The following is a 16064-nucleotide window of genomic DNA, read 5'->3' on the forward strand; positions in this document are numbered from 1 at the left end:
CATACACATGCAATTTCTTTCCCGATCCAGCCTCTTCCTGTTTGGGTCATGTGTCCCAGAAGCACTGGTTAAAAACCGTGAGAGATGGGAAAGAAATAGCGTGTAGAGGCGCTGACAAGCAGTAAATTATTCAGCAGTGGAAATTGCATTAAGATCCTGCATTAGCAGCAAATGGGTGTCATGGCCAGCTCAGATGTGGTTCTGTTCTACACCGCTCTTGAGGGCAGGACCAATCATCTTCAAACGCTTTTGAGAGCAGCTTTTAACGTTTTTGAAAAATACACCATGACAACAGCTCAGACATGTTATGCATTTAAATGGCGAGTCTTCCCTCTAGACTTTGAAAGTGCTTGATACTTACACACGAACATGATTCACTTTGGTCTGTGTGTATTTTCATATTTACATTTTTATATGATAAAACATTTTATATTTGTTTCATTATTATTATATTTAGCCTGAATATTAAGTAATAAGATATAAGTTTAGCTCATTATTCATACCTATTTAAAATTTTAAGTACATGTGTATAAACAGTAAAAAGTGTCTATGTGTAAATATATATATTTTTATAATATATATTTTAAAATATTTTATATTTTTATATTTAAAGAAATATGCAAGTAAGACTTGATATAAGTCTTAAACATAACATAGATCTGATTTTTCAAGTGATTAAAATGTTTGAGCCTCTGTTTCTTCTAGAACGCTGTCTAAAAACCTTGTTAAAACCGCAAAGAGGACCATTGGGCGTCAGTATGTAACCCGGAAGAAGTATTCTCCACCAGCCTGGGAAAACCGTAGCAGTTTTCAGTCAGAGATGGACGAGGATGAGATCTCTGGTAACACACATTTACAACTGATAAGACTTACGTTTGCGATGGCTGATATGTGAATGTGTAATATAATGCAACCTCTCTGACTGAGCAGTGTCTGAAGAGCCGGACCAGAGTTCACTCACGCTGTCCTCCACCATCCGCTCGTCAGACCGGCAGACCATGAGTAATGTGGTCGAGCGGGCCTGCTGTCGGGACTACCAGCGGCTGGGACTGGGAACGCTCAGCAACAGCCTGACCCGCTCCAAAAACGAGCCCTTCCGGATCTCCACCGTCAACCGGATGTACACGGTCTGCCGAAGGTCAGAAACAAAAGTTCAGTCTCGGCTAAACCACACCGTTCGCATAGCAATTATACCTAAATCTCACTGGCTGTCTGTTTGTGTGTTGCAGTTATCCAGGGTTACTGATCGTGCCTCAGAGCATCCCCGATTCCACCATCCAGCGCATCTGCCGCTGCTACCGGCAGAACCGCTTCCCTGTGGTGTGCTGGAGGAACTCACGCACCAAAGCTGTGCTGCTGCGCTCGGCCGGCCTGCATGCTAAAGGCGTTGTGGGCTTCTTCAAATCACCCAATGCGCCCACAGCAGGTCAGAGTCAGAAAAAAAAAAAAAAAAGAGATGGAAGCAGCTATTCTCTTATGTTTATTATTATATATTTAAAGTTATTATATAAATGTACAATATCTTGTTATATTTTTAAAGAAATATTTAAATAGGATTAAGTGTTACTTTGTGTGTGTTGTGAGTGTGTGTGTGTGTGTGTGTGTGTGTGTGTGTGTGTGTGTGTGTATATATATATATAAACACATACAAAATAATAATACATACTCATAATTTTATTTATATTAATTTTATTATAAAATACAATATATACAATTTTAAAAATAAATATTTTTATTGTAATTATTATAAATGATTTATAATATTTTTCAGTTTTTATTTTAACTTTAGTTTACATTTTAGTAATTGTGTAATGTGCTTTTGTAATTTAATTTTATATTATTTAGCTTTATTTTTATTTTGCTTTGCTTTTTTATAATTTTAGTATTTCAACAAGTTTTTCACCTAATATTTTATTTTATATTTTAGCATCATTTTATTTAGCAAGAACTGTTTTTTTTTATCATTCTAGTTAACTATAACAACACTTGTAAATATATCTATTATATCCATCCATGCTTTTTGCAGACACTTTTATTCCATTTATCAGTTGATGAATTCCCTGGGAATTGAACCCATGACACTTGCGGTGTTAGTACTGTGCTGTGCTGTTTTCTTAGAACTAGGCCACATAAAAGCCCACATAAAGCAGATTAGAACAGGAAGAGATCAACCAGAGCATATTTATGGTATAAAACTAAATGTAAACATGTTTGTGTTTGGTTTCAGGCCCGTCGCAGGCCGACTCCACCAGCCTGGAGCAGGAGAAGTATCTGCAGGCCATCATCAGCTCCATGCCCTCATACAGCGAGGCCAGCGGGAGGAACACGCTCAGCGGCTTCACCTCCTCACACATGAGCAGCTCAGGTTAGGGTTAACCTTTAACCCTTGCTTAACCCTAACAATACTAATCCTCCCAGACAATGTCAGTTAGGTATACCTTAACAATTCACTTGTGATATTCACCCCCTAATGTGTTATGTGTGTGTCATTTTTGGGCCTCAGACTCATCAGACAAGCTGAGGCAGCCTAAAATAGGAGCTTTAATGAAACAAGTCATGGGGACTAAAGAGGACGTGCCAGGAACCTTCAGTCGAGGAGGTGAGAGTGTGTTTTTAAGATCCTCACAACTTAACCCGCCATCCATTCCTCTGTTCCCAACCATTTATTAAGTTATTAATTCAAATATAATTTTTGACATCCAATCCCATACGGCAGAGGAAGTCATTCTGTGCATTTTTTTTTTTTTTTGGCATTGGCTTATTATTGGCTGCCTGATTATATTTGCTGATAGTAATGGGCATTTTTATGTCATCTGACCTTAGCGCTGGGTCAGAGGGCAAGGGTCATCTCCCTCTCTCAGCCTAGAGTTTCTGTCAAGGCCCGCAACTCGCCTAGAGGTACAGTAGGCCCGCCCCTGTTCTCAAATCTAACTAATCAAATTTCTCGACAAAAGACGCCAGCGAGTTTGAGCACTAAGTGTCCATGTAGTGTTGTCATCCTCTTTACCTGTGCTAACTAATCATTGACCACCATGTCTGTTTGATTTATTTGTGTGTGTGAGGATGTGATATGCATCTCATTGCATGTGATCCACCAAATTGTCATTTGTCTGGTTTTTGTAGAAATCACAAATTCTGCCAGTCCCAAAATAAACATGCAAATTCACACACAAATGATTCCACAAAGCAGAATTAATTGCCCATTCTACATCAGTGAATGATTTTCATTGGTCTTTGTGTTTCCCAGGAAAATGGGGCAGTATTCGTGGTAGTGGGCGGCTCAGCACGTATAACCCTGATGTGGGGAACAGGCTGGCTGGGAAAGAGTCCCCCCAGGCTAATGGAGGCCCATCCGAGACCTATTTCCTTCGCCAACAGAGAGCGTACCTCTACATCATTGGAGACAAGTCCCAGCTCAAGGTTACTAGCGTAAATACTTCAGCTTTCATACGAATATGATGACTTGTGACAACTTGAATTGCAATGTTAGTTGATTTTCAAGACCTGTTACAAGAACTATCACGCAGTTAATTTTTATAATTTTAAGGTCTAATGAGTTAAAAGTGACAATAATCATTGTATTTCAATCAATCAAAACTAAGCCCTCAGTCTTCTTGTTGTGATCAGGGTGGAAAGCAGGACTCCTTCCAGCAGTGGGAGGTGGTGCCTATCGAGGTCTTTGATGTACGGCAGGTGAAGAACAGTTTCAAGAAGCTGATGAAAGCTTGTGTGCCTTCCTCACCCATCACTGAACAAAACACAAACATGACCTTTCACCGCTGCCTGGAGGAATCGGATTGGATGAATCTGGTACCTTACCCCTTTTCCCCTTTTATTTGGGTTAATTTAACACTTAAAAAAAGAGTGTATTGTTCAGTTGGTTCTACAATTTTTGATGTTCTTGATGTTTGTGTCCCATAGCTTCACAAGGTTCTACAGGTGTCCGTTCTTGTTGTGGAACTCCTGGAAACTGCTTCCTCCGTCATGGTTAGTTTGGAAGATGGCTGGGATGTCACAACACAGGTAAGACAAACACCTAAACATGCATGAGCTGTGTCTGCCATCAATTTTGTTTGTCCATGTTTGTATTAATGCTGTGTTGGATGTAGGTGGTGTCCCTGGTGCAACTTCTGTCGGATCCGTACTACCGAACAATTGATGGTTTCAGGCTGCTTGTGGAGAAAGAGTGGTTGTCGTTCGGTCATCGATTCAGCCACCGTGGAGCCCAGACACTAGCCAGCCAGAGCAGTGGATTCACACCTGTCTTCCTACAGTTCCTCGACTGTGTGCACCAGGTATGTGTACTGGTGGCTGTCTAATATAGGTTTTCCAGTGGTAGGCACCAATAATCAGAGAGCAGAGTTGCTGATAACGTTCTCAACCTGCCCCATATTTGCTGGTTGGGAAATCACTATAACTTTTATTAATGTACATGCCACAAGCATTTGGGATGTATCTATGTATTTCAAGTTTTTTAAACTCTCTTTTATGTTTCACCAATTTCTTTATGCACTTAAATGCATGGCATTATTGCATGATGGACGTTTTGTTTGTTTAAATGTATTCTTCATTCAGTTTTCCAGTGGAGCTGTTTAAATCTATTTCTGGAAAGTTCTTATCTTGTCCATCGTAAAACTTACATCTGCTGGTTGTTGGGTGTTGATAAGGAGCAATCACCACTTTCTTGGAAGGTCTTGTCCAAAGAAAAGAGAAAAAGAATAACCCTTATATGATTGGTGATAGGATGAGCAGGTACAGAAAGGCAGCTCGTGAATACATGCTGATATACACATAATTGTCCCAACTTCCTGCTTTGTGACTCTAAACAGACCACACTTTCAAAGAAGAGATACCTTACTATAACTCATCTGGATTGCGCAAACCTTATAGCTAATTTACCCTGAAGATAAGGATGCACTTTATTTCCCCACATGTTTAAAGAATGAGATTGCTTCATAGTGGGATTTCGGAACCATGAATCTGGATTTGACAAGAAATAAAAGATGATTATCTCTTACACAATGAATTCGATTAAGCTTCTAGAAATTCATGAGAGCTTGTTTCTTATCCCATGTCCTTCTCACTGATAAGGCAATTTGGAAGAAGAAACTTGTCCTCTCTGTTCCTTTGAAATGGCTTTTTCCTAAACACTAGGGCTCCACTTTACAATATAGGTGATCCACAAGGTTCAGTCTCAGGCCCAGTTCACTTTTTCATATATAGTATACTGTATGGAAGTATTCTGTATTCTGCAGGCATTTTTCTAACTTTGTTTCAACGTTCTTAGATTATAATTGTCATTTTATTTTTTTTAAACAACAAAATGTAATTAAAAACCTACCCCCATTCCTTTTCAAGTAGAAGGCAACGTGGAAGAAGAAAACTTGCCCACTATATTCTCTGTACCTTAAAAATTGCTTTAATCCCCCCACTGTGACTCTACAGTTTGTAAATACCTTCATAAATACTGTTCTGATTGATCAAAATTCATAGTAATAATTTACAGATGAACTGCTTTGGTGTTCCACAAGGTTCAGTCTTGGGCCTGTTTTTTTTGCCATATATATACTCTTTCATATAGCTCTGTCTTGTGGTGTTGGACATATAAACCTAGTAATTAACAGTTGCAATTTGCTTTGAGTAGTCTCATATTGGTTTTCCTTGGTCTAAAATCCATGTTTAATGCTAGCAGATTTAATTAACTGTTCTGCAGATTAAGATCTGATAGACGATTATTCCCTCATTTTCCCCAACAGATCCATCTGCAGTTCCCCATGGAGTTTGAGTTCAGTCAGTACTATCTGAAGTTCCTAGCCTACCACTACGTCTCTAACCGCTTCCGCACCTTCCTGCTGGACTCAGACTATGAGCGCATAGAGCTTGGTGAGTCCAAATTGTTAAATGCTGCGTAATGTCAACTGTCAACATGACTCAAAATGAGACTGTGATCGAATCTTCTTTTATGTTATTGTACTCTCATTGTGTAGTACTATCAAAAGTCAAGTGATATATTACAGGAAGTTTCATTGTGCTTTTTTATAGTATTCATTCACTGAACCCTGTTTGGCGCTATCCCAATGTATTGTCTGTGTAGGTGTCTTGTATGAGGAAAAAGGTGAGAGGAAGAACCCTCAGGTGTGCAAGTCTGTCTGGGATTACATTGACCGGCTCAACAAGAAGACCCCTATATTCTACAACTACATGTTTTCACCTGAGGAGGAGGAGGTAACTTTCTAATTTTGTTCTGACATTCTTAGTTTAGTTTGAGAACATAGTTCGAAACAAAATGTGATTAAATGTCTCTAGTACCCTCTATTGGTTAGTGTGTGTAACTTGCCTTTTTTTTGTCTTGCAGGTCTTAAAGCCCTACAGTTTTATCTCCAACTTGAAGGTATGGGACTTTTACACAGAGGAAACGCTTTCTGAGGGTCCGTCCTTTGACTGGGAATTAGTGCGGGGTCGGCCGGAGAAGCCACAGGAGGAAGCTGGTGATAGACAGGAGACAACGGCCCCCAAGTCCCAGCGGAGGATCGTATGGCCTTGTTATGACAGCCTCAGTAAAGTACTACCTGATGCCATCACCAAACTCTTGCAGGTGAGAAATAAAGCAGAAGTCGTAATTATAATTAAGCTGTCTTCATATATGAATCCTGATGACCTTTTTAATATATTTTTATTCAGGATGTGCAGAACCTGGAAACTGAGTTGGGACAACCAACAGAAAAATGGAAAGACACATGGGACAAGATTAAGACAGCCCAACGGGTTGAGTCCAGACTAGAGAGCAGGGTAAGAGATGAATTACCATCTTACCTTTATCTACAAATTACTAACGGGATGGTGTACTAATATTTTGTTCCTCTTTCCCCAGGACTCCTTCTCCAGCTCTCTTCTCATGTCATCTAATCTGAGTCACCAGCGACGCTCTCAGGGTGTGTATCTGCAGGAGAGCAGGGTCGGCTCCTCCATCAACCTGGCACTGGAATGTGAGGTCAGCGCCACATCCACACCTGCAGCTGGTCGACCCAGTACCAGCACACTCTACAGCCAGTTCCAGAGCACTGAGAGCGAGAACAGGTCTGTGAACACACTCTTCATCAGTCACCTTGGGTCTGTTTTTGAGGCAATGACATTTTCAACTTTAGTTTTTTTTTTGTTAAAATTAAATTTCAGGTTACAAGGCTAACATTTTAATAGTAATAAAAATTTACATGTACATTTATGCATTTAGCAGATGCTTTTATCCAAAGTGACTTACAAAGCATTCAGGCTTTTGCGCTGCTAATGCAATGCTCTACCACTGAGCCACAGGAACACTAAATAAAATATAAGTATTAGATGGAAATTACATTTTTCTTTTTTTTTTTAATGTTGCCTTGGCAACTAACTGGAAGTTAGAAAAGTTCAAGTTGAAGTACTAAAAAACTTCATCTTGAAAAGAATTGCAGAATGCTCTTTTTATTGTAGTTTTGAATGCTTGAAGGTTAGAACATCTTGTGAATTAAAATGTAATCTTTTTTTTTTGGATGTAGGAGCTTTGAGGGTATTTTATACAAAAAAGGCGCGTTGCTGAAACCTTGGAAACCGCGTTGGTTTGTCCTGGATAAGACCAAACACCAGGTACTTGCTGTACTGAAAACATTGGTTTTGGAACTGTAATTGATTCAGTATAGAAAGCTTTCATGTCATATATTAAAATAGGTTATTTTGCAACATGTCTATTCCTTTTCTCTTTTTTCTAGTTGCGATACTATGAATCAAGGCAAGATAAAGTGTGTAAGGGAGTGATTGATCTAGCTGAAGTGGAATCTGTCTTTCCGGGGACGCCCACCATGGGAGCACCTAAAAACATAGACGACAAGGCCTTCTTTGATGTTAGACCTCTATAATCCCATCAGTGCATGTTGCATTATTTGTCCATGGTTCATGATTAATGTTTTTCCTCTTTCTTTCAGCTCAAGACGACCAAAAGAGTGTATAACTTTTGTGCCCAGGAAAGCACAAATGCACAGTTATGGATGGACAGTATTCAGAGTTGCCTATCTGATGCGTAGGGGGAGGAGCTTTGCAGAGGACAGAACTGACACTTTGTGGGGGCGGAGCCAGTGACGGACAATGCTCATAGCCAATGGGCAGCGCTTCCCTGGCATTTACAGAGGGAAGTTGGACAGGCTTCCGTATTGGTGGTATTGAACTTTACAATGTCGCACCTCACCACATTTCAGCGTTTTTGTTTTAAAAAAACATGTCGAAAATCTACGAAGAAATCCCTTAAAGACTGATATCTGTTGACTCACCCATGCTCGGATTGTTTTTAGCACACCCATTAACCCTGAATGTTGTCCTACGCTTGTTCGAAAAGGCATGACCTGCAATTCTTCGTCCCATACTGCTCAAATACTGCCAATAGCACCTTTCAGCTATGCAGGGGCCCAAAAAAAATGGCCAATAACTAGCCGCTGCTCGCAAAAGAGTGACCTTTAACCCTTTCTGATCTCCTTACTGTCACTATGCCACTGCTTGGAGTCGTCCATCATGTCTGGACTCGCACATCACAAATTCTGCCTTCTCATTGGATGGTCAAGTTCTCTCGCTCCCTTCTGATTGGTTGGCTTCGTCCGTGCAACGGTTCATGAAGGATTTTGTGTTTTCTTTTACATTATTAACATCAGAATAATCTAAAAACGTTCATTCTCGTCACAAACAGTTATCAAGATGCCATCTGGAGATTCAGATTGGACTGTTTACAAACTAAATTCCTGGGTTCTTCCTATGAACATTAAATCCACTATTGCTATTGAGAATTTAAGGGATGTTGAAGGAAAAGCAGGGATGTGTTTTGTCATAATTTATGAACAAAAATACAATTCTTTGATTTTTAGAATTTGAAAAACGCAGACTGAAAGGGGGAAAACGGTGTGTGGATGGGTTTTATAACCTCTTCGTTTTATCAAGTGTCTGTTTACACCAATCAGAGGCCAGAGACTGGAGCTGCTCGCCATGACACCTGGATTCGGCATCATTTCCTGTAACAAATATATGCGAACTGTAAATATGCATTCTAAAGGGGTACAAATGTATTATTGGACCTGAATGAGATATCAGACCTGCCAAATCTTATTTAGTGAGCTTTTTTTTTCCACTGAAAAACTGAATCTGCCTCTTCCAAAATCAAATGCCGGTTGTCATGCGCTTCTGTTCTCTAGCCTCTGTGCCCTGGATCTGTCAGAATCAGTGTTTTAGTTAGTCTGTTACCTGTTCTGTTGAATCCTGTACATAGAGGAGTTTGTTTATATTATTCCTTTAGAGAAAGAGTCTATTTTGCTGGACTTGGTGAGGATGCATAAAAGTATCACCTGTTTATCACAGGACTGCACTGTGGCAGGGTTGTTGTTTTTTTTTAAATTCCAAATACAAGAACTAACACACACATACACAAACACATGGTGTAAAATAGGGTAATACTTCAGAATTGTTGACAATGAAATTCGAATTGTAGATTTTTGTTCCAATAACTGCTTTGTATATAATACTCAAATATGTATGGTAGTAATTTATTTAACTTTGTCTCCAGGATATGACAGCACCACTTAACTTTTAAATTAGAAATCCAATATGTGCCATTGTTTATCTCTGTGTTAACGTGACTAATGATATATATATATTTTTTTTGGAAACCTTTGGATGTGACTCATAAATAAACCCTAAATTTCTTTTTCTATTATTTTTTTTCTCTTTAAAATGATACTTGTTCAAGTACAAGTTCACATAATTTGAGTCCTAGGGTGTCGCAGGTTTCATAACATTTGAGCAAAATTATATCAAAAACTGCATAACATTTTTAATTATTTATTTTTCATACTTTTTTTTTTTTAATTCGATTTATTTCATCGGATCCAGGTTGTGTTGTCAATCATGCCATATATTTTTTAGGATTAAACCACTGTGGGGTTCATGGCCTCCTGACATTTCTGTGTGTGCTGCTTTTTGTCTCTGTTTGCTGCAAAGTTTTATATTCGTTTAAAAATTAGATATAAATATCCTAATCCTTCATTAAACCATCAGAATGTGTGACTCTGTGTCAGTCAAACTGGGTGAGGGGTGAATCATTTTACTGTTTAGTGAAATTAGAAGCATAAATCTTGATTTATAGTTTAACAGTATTCCAAAGCAATAAAATAACCCAAGAAATTTCATTGTTCATTGTCTTTAAATCTTTTTTTCGTTCCACGGAAAGTATGATTTTATCATTCGCTTTCATTGTAAAACGCTGTTTTTAAATCTTTTTTGCGTTCCACGGAAACAGTTACACAGGTTTTGTGTAACATGAGGATGTGCACATAAATTTAATTAATATAAATCATTTTTGTGTACGCTGCATATTAAACGTTGATGTATAAGGATTTATGTAGAGACCCATAGCTCCATCTGCTGGTAATATATTAACATTACACTAGCCGCAGCTTGGTAATATGATGTTTTGCAAGCCAAATTCAGATCTGATATTCACATTTAACTCGAAGGAGATTACCTTTTTTTCCTGTTATAATACAACACTTTAAATTATTTCATTGCAGGTTTATACTAATGCTTCAGTACCTCGGTCGGCTACATGAGTAGCTGACATTAAATGTAACTTTGCAAACAATGATAAGAAGGGGATTATTATTATTTTTTTATTGCTTTTATTTCCTAAGTGTTTCTAAGTGTTCTTCGTATGAATACAAAACATTCCAGTATATTTAAATATAATTGATAAACACGTGTTTAATTTATTTTTAAACATTTTATTATTATTTTGACATTAACGATTGGGACTTTTATTTTGGAATGGTCTTTACTGTTCCTGTTGTGACGCCAATGACGTAAAGTCTTATTTGAAGCGCTTTCTTCACGCTGGTCTCACATGGAAACCTAAACATGGAGAATTCAAGCACAGGCCAGGTAAAGAACGTTTTATAACCGTACCTATGTTTTGACCGTTCATTAGTTTTGGTAGACTTGGTGTAACGTTACTGAATTCCTACTACCGGTTAGAAAATTGTACATTTGTAATTACTTTAAACGTGGATTATAAATGAGCATGCGCTTCAGCCCTGAACAGTACAGTCACGATTATGAAGCGGTGGTGGATAATGCAGCTCACACTGAGAGAATGAAATATCAAATGTTGGATGGTAAATTGGATTGCAAGTCACAGCATTACTGTCACCCTCCTCGGCTTCATTAATTTTGTATTCTGATTACTTAAAGGGGCCCTCGGTATATTTCCAAATAAAAAAAAGTATCACTCATAAAGAAATGAACAGCACATATGAGACATATCATTAAAATTATGTACACTTACGTTAGATGAAGAACTGACATAAGTCTTTTATCTAGAAAATGGTTGTTTTATTTTACATACAGCGGGTCGCCCCCGTGTGTTTATATCACGTCATCATATAATGTAGTTTACCGCGTTATAACAAAAACAACGATAATAATATTTTTGCGTAATTATATTTATGTAAAGTGCTTGAAGTCAGGTCAGTGCTCAAGTCATTTTTTAAAGCATAAACAAAAGTAACAGAAGTTAAAGGCATAGTCAAAAACGCGGCAGACATTTAAATCGAGTTAAATGTCAGAAATGTAGATTTAACACGTGCAACCCACAATCTACAGATGTAATCATACTCATTCTCATGTGTTGTTATCTTAGATCACAATAACATTTGTATTGTGTTTTAACTGTTACAATCGGTTTCTTTTACAGAATCGAGATCAAGAATCTGAAAAAGAGAAAATTGAATTGGATATTAATAATACACAGTTTCAGGCTGAAACCACATGTGATCAGAACTTTGGTTCTCAACTTGGACCAACAGATGAGCCATGCACCAGTGGTCAGTCTGAACAACTAGGAGATCAGAGCAGCAGAGGACACCCTGATCCACCGTTGGAAACTTTTACCAGTGATCAGTCTGGACTGACAGGAGATCAGAGCTCAAGTGGTCAACCTGAACCAACGTCAGAAGCCAACATCAAAGATAATCATGAACAAACAGTCTGAAAAAACACTAGATGAGACCTCAAGTGGTCAACCTGAACCAACGTCAGAAACGTTTATGAGTGATCAGTCTGGACTGACAGGAGATCAGAGCTCAAGTGGTCAACCTGAACCAACGTCAGAAGCGTTCATGAATGATCAGTCTGAACAAACAGGAGATCAGAGCTCAAGTGGTCAACCTGAACCAACGTCAGAAGCGTTCATGAATGATCAGTCTGAACAAACAGGAGATCAGGGCACTGGTGGTTCATCTGGACTGACAGCAGACCACTGCACCAGCATTCAGTCTGATCAAACTGGAGATCAGAGCGCCAGTGGTCAACTTGAGCCAACAGGAGAACCTTTAACCAGCAATCAGACTGGACTGGCAGGAGATCCAATCTCCAGCATTCAGACTGGACCTGTAGAGATCCAGAGTGGAATTGTGGTTAGCCCACACTCTGGGACTGGATCATTGGGTCTGCTGAGCATGCAGTACAGAGGAAACAGCTCAGATGACAACTGTTCAGACAGGTAAAATACTAGGACATCCAAAACTGTGCCTTTGATATCTTCAGTTAAGAACCTCTTTCTGTCCTAGCAGCATCATATAAAGCGCATTGATGATAGTTTGATCATTATATACATAATAAATATATATATGTGTATATATATATAATAGTATATATATCATAAAAATACATAATAAATATATATATGTGTATATATATATATAAAACTACTCTTCATGATTGATTTAATGATAAATTCTTATTATTTGTATATGATTCAGTGACTCAGACTCTTCGTCCTCCACATCCTCCTCTTCATCATCCTCATCCTCTTCCTCCTCTGAGCCTTTAAATTTAGTCATGAACAATGCGGAAGATGACGATGAAAGTGTTGCCATGGGCAATGAGAAAAAGCCTGCACCACTGAAAACCCAGAATGAGCTTCTTATCGAGGTGAGAGGGAGAGGCAGCCGGCAATCTGTAAACCAAACTGATGTTTCTTTTGGCAAAATTTCTCAGTTTCCTGAGCTGTCCACTTGTAATCAAATAAACTAAGAGCAATCTTAATATCAGAGATAAAAGAGAATGATTTTTTGTGTAGGACCTTCCTGCAGTGGAGAACCTCCACATCAGCCTTCCAGAAGGTACAGAGATGGAGCCCATTGGGACAATATCAAGTGTTGTGGAGCAATTAGGTATACAGGCATCTGCCAACTTCAAAGCTTACATTTCCTGCCATTCAAGATTTTGAGGTTATGTTTTTTTTTTAAAGATGCATTTATTTGATTAAAAATATTGTAAAGAGAAATATTGTGAAATATTATTATCTCAAATAACTGTTTTATGTTAATATATTTTAAAATGTATTTTATTCCTGGGATGCAAAGTTGAATTCTCAGATAAATAAATATAATAAATATTTCTAAGCTAATTTAGCATTAAAAAAATATTTTTATCAACTCAATTTTCCATATTTTTACATCTTCACTGAGAGGTACCATATAAGCTTTATCTTGGCTGAATTTAGAGGACAATTCATACAAAATGTATTAATTTTATTTAGTGATTGTGGAGTCGTACAAGAACACACCACCCCTGAATGAAGACAGCGTGTTATTCACCAAAAACAGAACCTCTATTGGCAAGGTCAGTAACCATTATCCTTCTGTGGCCAATTTTATTTTTGTAACAACCCATAAAATGTTCTGTTGTCTTATAAGGTGCTGATATATAATACACTGTAACTTCTTGTCAAAGACTTTTCATATTGTGCAATAAACGGTAGTTTTTGTGGGAATAAAATATTGTTGGTTTCTCCTTAGATCTTTGAAGTGTTCGGTCCAGTTTGTCAGCCCTACTATGCTTTGAGGTTCAACTCCCATGACGATATCGACCAGAAAGATCTGAAAATTCGAGATACAGTTTACTTCGCCCCCAAAATTAAAGATTTCACAGATTACATCTTTACACAGCTTCTCCAAGAGTGAGTACCTCGTCATTTGAATAAACTTGAATAAAACTGGTGTGCCTCAGTTTTACTGAAATCCAATAATCTGCTGTTTTTTTTAATCTAAAAAACATGTACAAATTATTCTTCTCAAACAAGGACCAAGGGCTCAGATGCATCCTGGAAAAATGACCAAGAACCACCCCCTGAGGTAAATGTTAATTTAATAACAATTATTTCAGAAATCAGGTCAACAAAGGCTTAAACTCTATGGAATAGAGTGATATCGTCATCTAATACTGTGTCATCAGTATTATCCGTTAATAAGTGATGGTTTAACCTCTCCACTGATTGGTTTTTATTCGGTGTGTATGTAGGCACTTGATTTTAGTGATGATGAGCAAGAGAGACGGGCCAAACAGAAGCTTAAAGAGCATAAGAGACGGCCACAAAACGATTCTGACTCAGGTGAGTCAAATTAATCTGTTTTTTTTTTTATTACCGAGATGAATTCGAACCTGGATGAGCACCACGAATGATGTTTATATGCGCTAACTGCTCCGTTAACCAATGTTTTCACTTTTTAGAGGATGAATCGGACGCCCATAAAGGTCCGCCCCCTCATAAATCCGGCCGGCGGAAGCCTCGACAGAACCGCAACGTTCCCCGTGGGCAGCATCACAATCGTGGCGGCGCTATTCATAGCAACTATCACGCTCGCCCCCCCTTCCCACCTGACTACATGTTCCCCCCTCCAGATCCACATGTTTCCCTTCCAGGGCCCAATGATGCAACCCTTTCCCAGACTGCCTCCCTTTCACATGGGAATGCCCCCGTGGCCCCCAGGGCCCAATCAGAGCTTTATGTTCCAGCCCCCACCTCCACCTCCACCGTATAATCAGTAAAGCTGTGACTGAATCCTCTTTACAACCTGTGTCCTTAAAGGGATCACAATCTTTATTCCGGTGTATAGTATGAGTCAAGAATAACTGTATATTATTAGACTGCAATTTTTCATTTTGTATTAAAAATGATTAGTTTCTAATTTTCAGTGTGTCTCTTTCACTGTTCTCTATTTTTGAAGCTGCTTTATTCCATTTATTCCAAGCATACACTAAAAATTAGATATCGGTTCCTGATTTTCATAGCACGGCTCAGAAGTAGAAAAACAAAATCTTGATTTGATGAATATTATATAGTGTGAGGGGAAAAAAAATAATAACTGAAAAAAAAATAAACCAGCTATGAGAAGGTGTGATAAACAGTGTTATCTTTATTCAGTGGGTCAATATATCCTTTAAAATACACCCATGGTATGTTTCTCAAAGTCTGGGACATATTAGAGGTAAGTGAATTTCTTATTGTTTCTCAATTAAACATTATATGAATTAACACTGATTTGATGCAGCTAGCGTTTGAGTTGAGTTTTTAGGCCTAATTTTGTTTGAATATTAATCTATTTCAGGTGATTTATTACAGCAAATGTTTTCTAGCCAAGAATAGTGAGTAGTCTCTTTTTCTAGACAATATTGCTGTTATTATTGACTATATTTAAGTCCCAGTTTTGTAAAGGCATTTGGTGAAAGAAATTAGTAATTCCTATACGCTTCCTTAGGGTTAATTTGAAACGTTCAAACTTTTTGACTACAAGGCCCATCTTTTTCCCAAGACAATATTCAGAGGCCCTCCTATCTAAGATGATTTTAATAAAAATAAATAAACTATAAATAGCATATCGGTTTAATGTTGTACATTTTCTTAAGACTTATTTGGGCCCCTCTTGAAATTTGCTGAGGACCCCTGTTTGAAAACCACAGATTCAGTCTGTTCTACAATCAAAAATCATGCCCCTGGTCTATTATGTTCAAAATAGCATCTGTTTCATGCCCTATCCCATGATCCCTTATCCCTTTTCCTAATGATATTATGAATGTCCCGGGATGCTCTTGTCTTTCTGTTGTTTAGAAACTGTAATTCTGACCTCAGGAACCCGAGTGTTGTGACTCAAGGTCGCAGTGTGTTTCCAGCAGATTGGCAGTGCCCAGGGCAACACAATCCATCTGGGAACTGGCAGTTT

General features: G+C 38.2%; 2 protein-coding genes across 8 annotated transcripts in view; both read left to right on the forward strand.

Moving 5' to 3' along the window:
* The window catches only part of LOC109072088 (myotubularin-related protein 5-like), a 53653-nt gene extending 43582 nt beyond the window's left edge, over positions 1-10071 (forward strand). For 6 of the 7 annotated variants that reach the window (XM_042721812.1, XM_042721814.1, XM_042721815.1 and 3 more), the window contains 18 exons: positions 706-842; positions 931-1138; positions 1230-1426; positions 2228-2365; positions 2504-2599; positions 2824-2898; positions 3248-3420; positions 3628-3810; positions 3922-4023; positions 4110-4295; positions 5757-5883; positions 6095-6225; positions 6356-6595; positions 6682-6789; positions 6872-7077; positions 7533-7620; positions 7743-7874; positions 7956-10071. In XM_042721812.1, coding sequence (XP_042577746.1) covers positions 706-842; positions 931-1138; positions 1230-1426; positions 2228-2365; positions 2504-2599; positions 2824-2898; positions 3248-3420; positions 3628-3810; positions 3922-4023; positions 4110-4295; positions 5757-5883; positions 6095-6225; positions 6356-6595; positions 6682-6789; positions 6872-7077; positions 7533-7620; positions 7743-7874; positions 7956-8054 — 2626 coding nt within the window. In that variant the 3' untranslated portion in view covers positions 8055-10071. The remainder of the gene's footprint in view (positions 1-705; positions 843-930; positions 1139-1229; positions 1427-2227; positions 2366-2503; positions 2600-2823; positions 2899-3247; positions 3421-3627; positions 3811-3921; positions 4024-4109; positions 4296-5756; positions 5884-6094; positions 6226-6355; positions 6596-6681; positions 6790-6871; positions 7078-7532; positions 7621-7742; positions 7875-7955) is intronic. The other variant, XM_042721816.1, reaches the window with a different exon arrangement.
* Positions 10072-10791: 720 nt separating this feature from the next.
* On the forward strand, positions 10792-15038 carry LOC109061275 (H/ACA ribonucleoprotein complex non-core subunit NAF1-like). The gene is given in 11 exon segments (XM_042721824.1): positions 10792-10944; positions 11756-11993; positions 12151-12562; positions 12822-12993; positions 13142-13235; positions 13604-13686; positions 13863-14023; positions 14147-14198; positions 14365-14455; positions 14575-14749; positions 14751-15038. Coding segments are annotated over 11 exon segments (1644 nt in total). The 5' UTR covers positions 10792-10920; the 3' UTR covers positions 14893-15038.
* The last annotated feature ends 1026 nt before the right edge of the window (positions 15039-16064 follow it).

Source organism: Cyprinus carpio, chromosome B4 (assembly GCF_018340385.1).
Source record: "Cyprinus carpio isolate SPL01 chromosome B4, ASM1834038v1, whole genome shotgun sequence".
NCBI lineage: Eukaryota > Metazoa > Chordata > Actinopteri > Cypriniformes > Cyprinidae > Cyprinus > Cyprinus carpio.